This window comes from Oncorhynchus mykiss, chromosome 12, assembly GCF_057628025.1.
Source record: "Oncorhynchus mykiss isolate SJ-2025 chromosome 12, ASM5762802v1, whole genome shotgun sequence".
NCBI lineage: Eukaryota > Metazoa > Chordata > Actinopteri > Salmoniformes > Salmonidae > Oncorhynchus > Oncorhynchus mykiss.
Window position 1 is genome coordinate 22544393 of NC_143033.1, and position 12739 is coordinate 22557131.

Below are 12739 nucleotides of genomic sequence, written 5' to 3' on the forward strand. Positions count from 1 at the left end.
AGCAGGCCAGAGAGCAAATGGCCTTTAGCAAAACTGCTGAATCATTTATAACTGGAAATTGGCTGTTGGTACTCAAACTAACCCCCTTTACTTGTTCTACATTAAAGAGTGTTTGCTTCTCATCTTTCACATGGTACACCATCTAGTTACACAACAGAGACGTTTAATACCATGAAGGTCAGTAAGTATTCTTCTTTCAAATGATGGCTTGTGCACTGTGTCAAATTATGCATGTTTTGTAATAGCTCATAGTAAGCAGTAGGCTATACATTTGGGCAATAGACAGAACAAATGTGAGGGTATAATGTACCTGATGTTGCTTCATGGGCATATTTATATTTCTGTAGAATTCCAGACACAATCCTACACTTATTGTTATCCTCAAAGGCTCACTACATTGACATTGAATCCAACTGGAAGCAGATGAAAAATGAAACTAATGAAAATATTTACCTTAACATTGTGAGGAAATACATTTATCAGGCCTAAATGCAGGGAGATATTTAACATTCTTATTCCCATCTTCGGATCCTCTTATAGTGGTTTAAAGGATGAGTGGGGATGCAACTCCTAAAAAGGAAGAAAACAATTAGCCAAAAACTATGTCTATTGAAGGCTTTTGACTTAGTCTTGACTGCTATTTGACCAACGAATAGCAAATGCTGAAAATCTTCAAGCAGCATCAGTAACTGCAGTATGCAAACCAGCTCCCCTCTCTCTTCCTGATGACAGGATTGCAGTCAAATCCCCCACCCTCGAATTTAAGATATCAAAAATAAACCTAAACGACATAACCTACTGCCATGGAAATCTTGTCATTTAAAGGTAATGGATTTTGATCTGTCTCAATGTATTAGTTCTAAACAACAGTAATGTTACATTTGATTTGTTTTAGGACAGGTTCACCAAAGAGGGATTTGCCTAAATTGATCTCATTAACAACTATTATATTGTAACATTAAATTGTGAAATGTTGTTGGAATTAGATGCTAATAATAAACTTACAGTTAATTAAAACATGTAATCCAAGAGAAAGATGTCTTATAGGGAACAAATGCTTTTAGGGGTAAAATTAATCTGGTAGACCTCTCATTGCTCCCCCTTGTCCAAAAACGACCTTTCATATGTACTTTCGTTTAATGGCTTCTGTCTGCTGTTGTTCTCAATTTCAAAATGGCTTCTTCACAGACAAAGGAGATCACTGTGTGTTGGTTAAGTTGCTTCGCCATTGCTGGGCGAGGTAGTCATTCGCAAGAAAGAGCTGCAGTTTCCCACACACAGGTCTCTGTTTGCACACTGGAAATGTATCAATGGTGCGCAAGAAATATGACTTCAATTGGTGTGTTTGTAAAAGTGTAGGCTACAGCAAAATGGAAACGACAGAGCGAAGAAACATGGCACATTCAGTCCAGTCGTCTAGTTGCAGGGCTACAGTTGATAGACTTTAAACGGGTTTGGCAAACATCAGTAATCTGAGGATCTGGCCAGTTGCCAAATGTATGAGAGAACTGCACCCACACAGCCATATAAGGTCAGAAGAAACGATTTCGAACAGTGCTGTATTTCTTTCAGGATACTCAAAGGGGATTTCAGACTTCTTCGTACTCTGTCTCCCCTTCAAGATAATGAATGATTCGATGTTGTATTTCGAGGTGTTGATCAACTACACACGAAGATTTTAGGAGATGTCATACAAGCAAGATGTAATCCACCCTATAGGTAAAGGAGAAAATAGGAACAAACCTGTCTCTGTGTGTACACTGTATGTATGTTTTCCTGAGTATTAAAGTGTCTCGAGTTGAACTCTTCTGGTTACAGTTGCAATGAATATACCATGGATTATGTTGATCATGCGATTAAGATTTATCAACACAGCGGTTAAACAACCTAATTTATGTTTCAGAAACAGAGAAATAGTCTACATGTCGGAAATGTTTTAGTCAACTGTAGAGGAGCTTGTATTTCCAGGCAGGGCTCAATTCCTATTGCACAATTGCTACGTAAATGGCCCAGGGTAAAAGGAGTGTCGAACCATAAGGTCACGAGCCTCCATGCAACGCCGCAAACCATGCATCCAACAAACTGTTGTTTACACCCTCTGAAAACAAAATAGACGCGTTGGGCAAGCCAGATACCAGCAATCGATGGGCCTTTCTTGTAGAGAATAGAACATGCAGGCCATTCCATCCGCTCCCTCAGTGCTCAAATTATTGAAGACCATGTTTTTGCTATTATTGAAGCAGCTAGAGCGGAAGTAATGTGAAAATAAAAAAGTGTTACCCAAATGTCTTATTCTATGACCGACAGAGCACTGTTAAATCCGACTGAATCATAGTATAAAGGCTTGTTGTATGGCAAAGCCGACCAGCTGTTATTACGCAAGCAGAGAAGGAACACATTAAAGCACACCCAGAAAAAAAAGGGAATGGGCCTCTTGTGCAGAAGACCGACTGCTCGCAGCACAGTAGGGTATATTTATTTGCCTATACTCTCGGACCATTGTATGTCAAGCTGTTATATTTAGGCAAGGTATTTAGGCCTTTAAAAAAAAGTTAATAGTTCAAATGATTAGTGTTTTCAATGACAGCATAACTAAATTCGTTTTATAATTCTTTGGTTTTCAGTTAATCGATACTGTTGTTTTCGATAGGGTTTTTGTCAGGATGTATTTGTCAAAACAGAAAAATGAGAGGTTCTGTACGTTTGAAAGCGTACTTCAAATCCCATTGAGTATTTAATTTAGAATAATGAATTCAAACCTTATTCAACCAACAATTAAAGCCTGTAACCTATCGACCCGGTGTAATTTAGATCATCTCCATTTTTTTAAAGCACTGTTAAATGTTACACAATCTATTGGCCAACAAACATTTCAATCGGCAATCATTTAAACACGTCTTTTTATAATCGCATGTTTTTTGTCCTTTCTAATCTGGTTTTCAGTTCCACAGAAATATAAAAGATTATATGGAGGGTTTTTCATTTATCAAAATAGTAGGAGTCCCGTTGATTTATGTTGGATGCACGACGGCATTTTAGCTCATGAATTGTGATTAAGCATGTTGCAGGAAAATAAAGATAACATTTTAAGATGTACATTTTGTTGCATAAACAATTGATTTCCATCTCCAACACTATCCAAATCACAATGATGCATAGAATTAATGTTGTAATCGTTCTGTGGAGGCTGTCAACATGTCCACTGTTACAGCGTGACCAATCACACACAGTCCAAAATGGACAGGAGAGAGAGGCCATAGTGGCCTATTGGGATTTTAAACATTATTTTACTCAAATTTATTGTGAATATTGAAGGTTTATTGACGCAGTAACAGAAAAGCTAACGCTATTATTCATATAGGCTAACATTCCACTTCACATACATCCCATTCGTTGTTCCATGATTCGTTGATCTGTTATTTAGATTAGAAAAATATGCTGATATAAACATTTACATATATAGACTATTGTGTGTATTTTGCTTTTATTTTCTCTGGGTCTGTATTTATTTTTCCATGAACTGTATATGCTATCTAAACTAAATAGATGTTTTATTGGGTTTCTCTCTCTGTATTGCTTTTCACACACATTTGCATGTCGGGAAGTCTACATGACAGACCTACTTGAAATAGTCCTTTTGATGGCATTCCTGTAGGTGACAATGAAACAGTAGTTTGATTGTTACATACAATTATACATTTTTTAAACATTTACATAAAAAACAACCCAATGGTAGGCTATTTCTCTTATTAAATGTGAATCAAAATATCATTGTTATCCTGCTACCATTTTAAAGAAATTGTGTTTCAAATGTACTTGCTCCTTCAAAATGTTAATTGAAATATAATTTTGAACTGCAAATAAATATAAATTAATCAGATGTCTGTTATGTTTTCTTTTGAGTTTTTGTCATTGATGGTTTTGATATCTGAGGCAATTAAGGAGACTCAGAGATTATGATTTTAAAATAGATTGTAGCTTTACTCTAAGAAAAATATGATGCCAATATACTATTGGTCTAGTGGTCACATTTTCATTATAATTTCAAGGGGCTTAGTTGAACCACAGTCTGTGTAGCAGTCTGTTTAGCTATCATTTTCTCCTTGTCACTCCTGTCATGCTAAATGTTGGCATGCAACATGGAATACAATTAATGGAATGTCAGCAAAACTGACTGGTACCCAGACTAGAACCACACAGGGTGATATACTGAATGAATCAACACAAAGAAGAGCCTTTTCTTCCATGGTGGTAAATTACAAAAAACATATATAAATGCAACATGTAAAGTTTCATGAGCTGAAATAAAATATCCCAGAAATGTTCCATGTGCATAAAATGCTTATTTCTCTCAAATTTTGTGCACAAATTAGTTTACATCGCTATTAGTGAGCATTTCTCCATTGCCAAGATAATCCATCCACCTGGCAGGTGTGGCATATAAAGAAGCTGATTAAACGGCATGATCATTACACAGGTGTACCTTGTGTTGGGGACAAAAGGCCACACTAAAATGTGCAGTTTTGTCACACAACACAATGCCACAGATGTCTCAAGTTTTGAGGGAGTGTGCAATTGGAATGCTGACTGTAGGAATGTCCACCAGAGCTGTTGCCAGAGAATTTAGTGTTCACTTTTCTACCATAAGCCACTTCAGTCGTTTTAGAGAATTTGGAGTGCGTCCAACTGGCATCACAACCGTGCATATCTGCATTCCCAGTCATGTGAAATCCATAGATTAGGGTCTAATTCATTTATTTTGACTGATTTCCTTATATGAACTGTAATTCAGTAAAATCTTTGAAATTGTTGCATGTTGCGTTTTATATTTTTGTTCAGTATAAAATAAGAGCGCTCTTAAGGTATAGGCACAGGTTACTAGGTCAAGTCAAATGTTACTAGGCCTGTGTGTGATCCTAACCCCAGCTAACCCAGAGTCCACTCAGTTACAGCTCTCTATATCACAGAGCACAAATACTTCAGATGCCACTGATCATTATTGGCTACTGAGTGGCACAGCGGTCTAAGGCACTGCATCTCAGTGCTAGAGGTGTCACTACAGGCCCTGGTTCAATCCCAGGCTATATCACAACCAGACATGATTGGGAGTCGCATAGGGCAGCGCACAATTGGCCCAGCGCTGTCCGGGTTAGGGGAGAGTTTGGCCAGGGTAGTCCGTCATTGTAAAATAAGATTTAGTTCTTAAATGACTTTCCTAGGTAAAAAAATAAATGAATACATTGGTTTCTGCTCTGAGAGGGAAGGGGAGAGCACAGAGCAGAGTGAACTACTCAGAACTCTTCTACAGCCCACTAAACACACCTTTCTAAATAGAGGAAGTGGCTCAGTGTGAGCCTCAGCCCCACCCAGTGATGTGATGGAACAGGCCAGATGACTACAGAGCGGTAGAGAGCGAGAGAGAGAGCGAGCAGCTGTAGACTGACTCTATTGCGTGACTGAGCTTTTACCACAGAGACGCTTTCAGTGAACAAATTGATTAGGAAGAGAAGGGTGTTCAGGGTCACTAGGAAATAACTGAAGTTGGAAAGGACCATTAAGTGGTGAACAGAGCAGAGTGAGACACCTGTTCAAGATGAGACTGAGCTTGGTTTGTTCCTCTTGTTGACACTCATTCTTCCCACTTAGCCAGGTTCTCATTATAAGTTAATTGGGTGGAACTGACATGTGTTCAGACTCAGTTGGGAGGGACTGACTTTATCCTGACTTCTGTCTGACTGCGACCCGTTGGACTCTAGATATGACACAGAATGGTACTATGATTAGCAATGGCAACGCTAAGAAGGGAGAAGAACTAAAAATTGTTATTGTGGGTGATGGGGGATGTGGGAAAACATCCCTTCTAATGGTGTATGCCAAAGGAGACTTTCCAGAGGTAAGGACAACATGGCATCTAGTGGCATCTCTTGAGATGTTTGCTTATTAGAGTAAGGAAGTAAGTGTGTTTATGAACATAATTGTTTTAGATGAAAGTAATCACCCTTTAAAAAAAAGATATTTACTTATGCAGTCATTATTAATTTGTGACCTTTTGAGGGTAACATCACCAAGCCATACTCAGATTTAGTTCCTGTCAGGAAAGTAGCCTCATGATTATCTCCACTCTACCATGAAATGAATGTAAAAGTATATTGTTTATATCACTAATCTTACTAACTTATTTCTTAATACAAATAAAACACGTTATTTTATTGCCATCTCCATTATTGGTCAGCAGATTTATGCTTAGTTCATTATTCAAGTTAAGACTCTAATACCAACACTGTCAGTTCCAGCATAAACAACCTTTCACTAATACCAACACTGTCAGTTCCAGCATAAACAACCTTTTGAATAAACAGTTTAGACTATGCAAATATATTCAGTTTTCACTAAATTAACTCTCCCAAAAGAAGTCATGGTAAGTTAGCACAAATAAGTAACACTATTCTAAATATAGGCTTCCTTCTCCAAAGATAATGATTTGTAACATAATTAAGAAATTATCCTAGACAGAGCATTACATGTTTTCAAGATCTATGGCACTGTATCCAGTTTTGGTTGAATTACATTGTCTCAATTATGTGCATTTACAGTATCCCTTGGATGAAATGCAAAATGATTGAAATACTGCATTTTTTTCTCCCTTTGTCATTTTCGTTTAACAGAAGTATGCTCCGTCTGTGTTTGAGAAATATGTCACCACAGTCACGTATGGAGGGAAAGAGATTCGGCTCAACCTCTATGACACAGCTGGTAAGGTCCCCTATGCAACATAATCATTATGAAGTATCTATAGATAAAGAAGAGGGTTCTGTTCCTGCACAATGGGCAGGTATGTAGGGTGTGGATCGTTGTTCTGTGGGTGTGGAGTCATCTTGCCTGTAATGCTGGAGCAGATATATTCTGGTAGCATATCTTTGATCAGCTAGGTGGAACATAAAGCTAGATAGAACAATATAATTGTGTCAGATCAGTGCAATCCAAGCATTGGGTTCAGAACAGAGATTCTGAAATGCTTTCAATTTTTAAATAATATAGCCATCAGTTAAAGATATTGTGACTTATTTATCCTCTTGTTTTCTGGAGAATAAACAGTAAAAACAAACATGGGACTAGTTTGCTGGAGGATGAGAACTGAAAATGTGGCATGACTTTCTCTATGACTAGAAACATTTTCTCCAAGCAATGTGTTTTGTTGAAATGTCATAATGGAGTATTGTAGATTTACTGTCTGACTGTAGTAGATTACATTGTTTTTGTAAACGATGAGTATGACGCGACATCTCACTGAGTATTACACCTTGCCCTCTCACAGCACTGATGCAATGACAAGCAGCAGCGTTGCAGAAAGCTGCTGTGACAGAGGATGTGGTGGAGGCTCATCTATAGAAATAATGTTTGTAACTGTATTTGCATCTGAGTGGTTCTTTGATACTTTAAACTAGACATTGTCAGTGAAACCTCAGATTATCAACTCAAATGGCTAGATATTGAATTGAAAATCTAATAGCTTCTAAATAATGAATGGTAGAAAAATGAATGGTAGAAAAATTATTGGGAACCATTTCACTGTTTTGACCGCCAGGTTTTATGGGTATTTTGACACCTCCACTATGTGGTTCTATACCAGCATACACTGAGTGTACAAAACATTAGGAACACCTGACTTTCCATGACATAGACTGACCAGGTGAAAGCTGTGATCCCTTACTGAAGTCACCTGTTAAATCCACTTCAATCAGGGTAAATGAAGGGGAAGAAGAAGAAGAAGGATTTTTAAGTCTTGAGACAATTGAGACATGTCTTGTGTATGTGTACCATTCAGACGGTGAATGGGCAAGACAAAATATTTAAGTCTCTTTGAACGGGGAATGGTAGTAGGTGTCAGGCGCACCAGTTTGAGTGTGTCAAGAACTGCAACACTGCTGGGTTTTTCACACTCAACAGTTTCCCGTGTGTATCAAGAATGGTCCACCACCCAAAGGACATCCAGCCAACTTGACACAACTGTGAGAAGCATTGGAGTCAACATGGGCCAGCATCCCTGTGGAAGGCTTTCGACACCTTGTAGAGTCCATGCCTCAACAAATTGAGGCTGCTCTGAGGACAAAAGGGGGTATAACACAATATTAGGAAGGTGTTCCTAATGTTTTTTACACTGTATTTTATGGTTTTATCAAGACTTGTGGAATAATTGGCTTCCTGAGAAGTTAGTTTCAGAAATGACTTTATACTTGTTCTCTATCAATACTGGATATTGCAAACCACTCCCCTCTAGAAATGTAAGTTACACATATTGAATAATAACAGTGGCAGAATGATCTACTTATTATGTCGGGGGCTGATTTTGGTGTTTCCAAGGACAGCCTATCACGTGTCCTAGTGCAGTGTCTCCACTGTGAGTCACCGGCTTATCTTAGCCTAACTGCCGCAACAGCCACTGTATTTGACAGGGAAAGGAAGTTGAAGCCAGGATGTGGTTTTAAAACGGGTTATAACATGGTTCAGTATCAACTCAACTTTTATTACTAGAGGTTGTTAAGGGGGGGGTGTAATATTATCTATTTTTCCTTCTATAAGTTCACCAAACACTTTACATTGAGTGTATTTGTGTGTCCATTTTTTCAGGCCAAGATGATTACGATCGTTTGAGGCCACTCTCCTACCAGAATGCCAACCTGGTGTTAGTTTGTTATGATGTGACCAACCCCACCAGTTTTGAAAATGTCTTAATCAAGGTAAGCTCATTGATCATGATTCATCTACGATATTACATTATCCAGTGACAGCCAATGACATTCATATTCTGCCCAACAACAGCCAACGCTAAGTAAGCAGCTAACTTTAAGGGCCTGAATTTAAGGGCCTGCATGTTTTGCTAGGATCCCGGTACAGTGCATAATAGATGTAGTGAGTATTGTCGGTACAAATAAACAAGCACAACATTAGTCACCACAGAGAGGTGGGAAAGGGATTGCGAGTTCACCCCTTATAAGTGGTTAGACATCACATCTAGGCAGGAATTTGATGAATGATTGTTGGAGATTGACTTTGATGTGACTGTGTACATTCTTTTGACTTTGCTCGCTACTTGTGACTCAACCAGAGCACATGAACTTTGACCGCAGTGGCTTGGCCTGAAAAACAGACGGGAATGTGCTGGAAGCCTCCCTCAATGAGCAGGGAGATGTCAATAAAGAGCCATAAATGCATGCCATGTGATAAAGTCAAGGGGAATGCAGTCAGAGTGAGACTTTGTAAGCACAAAACATTACAGCAAGGGAGGGGGTAAACACGCCTACTTGTAGAACTGATACCTGGGTGGACGTAGAGCGAAACCAAACAACCTGTCAATGTAGTATTTTTGTAGGCTATTTTATAAGTATCTGTTTCCTCTGTTGGGTCATTGATTAAACTTATTGCTAATTGTTTATGGGTCCAGTCAATGAAAATATGAAAACAGTACACACACACAGTATGCAAACACCATGATCCCGAGTATAATCCCAATGTGACAGTTTGAGCTCCTTCCTACCTTGACCTCTTACCTCTACATTCACTATTGTGTTCTGCTGTCTCACACAGTGGTACCCGGAAGTGAACCACTTCTGTCGCGATGTTCCTGTCATTCTGATTGGCTGTAAGACTGACCTGAGGAAGGATAAGGAGCGTACCAGGAGGCTCAAAGCCATGGACCAGGCTCCCATCACTTACACACAGGTGAGGATCAACCTGTCCTCCTGATGACAGGGTTTATACACATAACTTGAGGTGTGGTGCTTTGACTTTAACAATTTCATGTGAATTATGGATAATGGCTTTCAAATGCTTGATCCTAGAAAACCTTCTCTGCTTTGCCATGTTTACCAGTCTCCAATTCTGGTCCAGTACTCCCTGTCATCCAGTGACTGCTCATTGTTTGGTTCCACAGGGTGAGGAGACCAGGCGGCATATGAGTGCTGAGCTTTATCTAGAGTGTTCAGCCAAATACCGGGAGAACGTAGAGGACATTTTCAGAGATGCCACCAAAAAAGCCCTGGCATCAAGCCGCAGAGCAAGACAACGTACGAAGAAGAGGCATTGTGTCATCCTGTGACCTCGTTCTAGTGAAAGGACAGAGGCTTGAAGTCCATTGACACAACAGGGGACACTGTCACTTACATGCCAAAGCTACACATTCTGCTGCTTGTCTATTATAAACAACTGCTTGCCACATCCTGGGTCATCCTAATTCAATTTCAAGAAGAGCCTGTTCTATCCCCAACCAATTCATGCCTTTGGGATCTGAACAATGATATTGAACACTGAACTAATATCTACTAAGATCTGCTAGGATAGAGATGGAATTCCTGCTAGTTCTATGGGCGCAAGGTCTATCCTGGGATTCTAGAGTGGTTTTGTTAATTACTAGCTACGTTAGACCAGGGTGTAAATTGGCATATAAAAGCAGATTGAGATTGTACTTCATATACCTTTTTTTCAAATATCCTTTTATCAATTACTGAATTTCTATTTGTACTTTTATAAAGAACTTGTTATGCCTATTGCTGGCCTTTTGTGGTGTTTATTTTTTAACATCTCTCACAATCATTGAGTGGTTGATTTGTAAAACATTTTTTGTAGCAGTTCCATTTCTAGGACGAGGCACTGACCTACTTAATGTACTGTGTTACCTTGAATAACTCTTCCTCACAGCTCTGGTCCACTGATCACTATCATCTGGCAAGATTTGTTTCAGGAAGTTGTCTGTTAATGGATACCTACTCAGGGAAAATATCTGTTACATATGTTCATGTAAGCGGCTTACCCTTTCTGCAGTGGATGATAAGTACTAATCAGTGACCGTGCTTACTAAGCATGTTGATACACAGTGCACCATCTTCTGAGTACAATGTGATGCTTCACCTTTTATATTGTCAGGGCAATTTACTACGCTGGTTGAAAGCTGTTAGAAATTAGCTCCTTTCAAAGCTGGAGTCTAGACAAATATTTATTGCAGGTCACTAAGTTAAATGACAGTGCCCACTAGTGGTGGTTGCTATGAAAAAAACAGACAAGGCAGTGTTTCCTACTTAGATAACTGAATAATATGGACATGCTGACTGATATGTACAGTGCCTTGCGAAAGTATTCAGCCCCCTTGAACTTTGCGACCTTTTGCCACATTTCAGGCTTCAAACATAAAGATATAAAACTGTTTTTTTTGTGAAGAATCAACAACAAGTGGGACACAATCATGAAGTGGAACGACATTTATTGGATATTTCAAACTTTTTTAACAAATCAAAAACTGAAAAATTGGGCGTGCAAAATTATTCAGCCCCCTTAAGTTAATACTTTGTAGCGCCACCTTTTGCTGCGATTACAGCTGTAAGTCGCTTGGGGTATGTCTCTATCAGTTTTGCACATCGAGAGACTGAATTTTTTCCCATTCCTCCTTGCAAAACAGCTCGAGCTCAGTGAGGTTGGATGAAGAGCATTTGTGAACAGCAGTTTTCAGTTATTTCCAGATTCTCGATTGGATTCAGGTCTGGACTTTGACTTGGCCATTCTAACACCTGGATATGTTTATTTTTGAACCATTCCATTGTAGATTTTGCTTTATGTTTTGGATCATTGTCTTGTTGGAAGACAAATCTCCATCCCAGTCTCAGGTCTTTTGTAGACTCCATCAGGTTTTCTTCCAGAATGGTCCTGTATTTGGCTCCATCCATCTTCCCATCAATTTTAACCATCTTCCCTGTCCCTGCTGAAGAAAAGCAGGCCCAAACCATGATGCTGCCACCACCATGTTTGACATTGGGGATGGTGTGTTCAGCTGTGTTGCTTTTACGCCAAACATAACGTTTTGCATTGTTGCCAAAAAGTTCAATTTTGGTTTCATCTGACCAGAGCACCTTCTTCCACATGTTTGGTGTGTCTCCCAGGTGGCTTGTGGCAAACTTTAAACGACACTTTTTATGGATATCTTTAAGAAATGGCTTTCTTCTTGCCACTCTTCCATAAAGGCCAGATTTGTGCAATGTACTCCTATGGACAGAGTCTCCCACCTCAGCTGTAGATCTCTGCAGTTCATCCAGAGTGATCATGGGCCTCTTGGCTGCATCTCTGATCAGTCTTCTCCTTGTATGAGCTGAAAGTTTAGAGGGACGGCCAGGTCTTGGTAGATTTGCAGTGGTCTGATACTCCTTCCATTTCAATATTATCGCTTGCACAGTGCTCCTTGGGATGTTTAAAGCTTGGGAAATCTTTTTGTATCCAAATCCGGCTTTAAACTTCTTCACAACAGTATCTCGGACCTGCCTGGTGTGTTCCTTGTTCTTCATGATGCTCTCTGCGCTTTTAACGGACCTCTGAGACTATCACAGTGCAGGTGCATTTATACAGAGACTTGATTACACACAGTTGGATTGTATTTATCATCATTAGTCATTTAGGTCAACATTGGATCATTCAGAGATCCTCACTGAACTTCTGGAGAGAGTTTGCTGCACTGAAAGTGAAGGGGCTGAATAATTTTGCACGCCCAATTTTTCAGTTTTTGATTTGTTAAAAAAGTTTGAAATATCCAATAAATGTCGTTCCACTTCATGATTGTGTCTCACTTGTTGATTCTTCACAAAAAAATACAGTTTTATATCTTTATGTTTGAAGCCTGAAATGTGGCAAAAGGTCGCAAAGTTCAAGGGGGCCGAATACTTTCGCAAGGCACTGTATGTTTAGGAAAGAAACACATCAC

The 12739-nt window shown here is 39.2% G+C and overlaps 2 protein-coding genes across 6 annotated transcripts in view; one reads left to right on the forward strand and one right to left on the reverse strand.

The window, feature by feature from the left end:
- LOC110537198 (histone-lysine N-methyltransferase SETD1B-A) overlaps nucleotides 1–2373 on the reverse strand; it is a 24896-nt gene extending 22523 nt beyond the window's left edge. The window contains exons 1-2 of one of the 3 annotated variants that reach the window (XM_090191999.1): nucleotides 1744–2373; nucleotides 454–570 (exon numbers count right to left, since the gene is read on the reverse strand). The gene's annotated coding sequence lies outside the window, so the exon portion shown is untranslated. Of the gene's footprint in view, nucleotides 1–453 lie in introns of all 3 variants that reach the window. The other 2 variants (XM_090191998.1, XM_021623048.3) reach the window with 2 other exon arrangements.
- Nucleotides 62–10544, forward strand: LOC110537199 (rho-related GTP-binding protein RhoF). 3 transcript variants are annotated; one of them, XM_090192001.1, is made up of 5 exons: nucleotides 62–177; nucleotides 6666–6753; nucleotides 8629–8738; nucleotides 9586–9720; nucleotides 9932–10544. In XM_090192001.1, the coding sequence occupies exons 1-5, from the start codon at nucleotides 172–174 to the stop codon at nucleotides 10094–10096; spliced, it is 504 nt and encodes a 167-aa protein (XP_090048127.1). In that variant the 5' UTR covers nucleotides 62–171; the 3' UTR covers nucleotides 10097–10544. The 3 variants fall into 3 exon arrangements, with proteins under 3 accessions (XP_090048127.1, XP_021478725.1, XP_021478724.1); XM_021623050.3 differs by lacking the exon at nucleotides 62–177 and adding an exon at nucleotides 2286–2464; XM_021623049.3 differs by lacking the exon at nucleotides 62–177 and adding an exon at nucleotides 5290–5893.
- Nucleotides 10545–12739: the final 2195 nt, after the last annotated feature.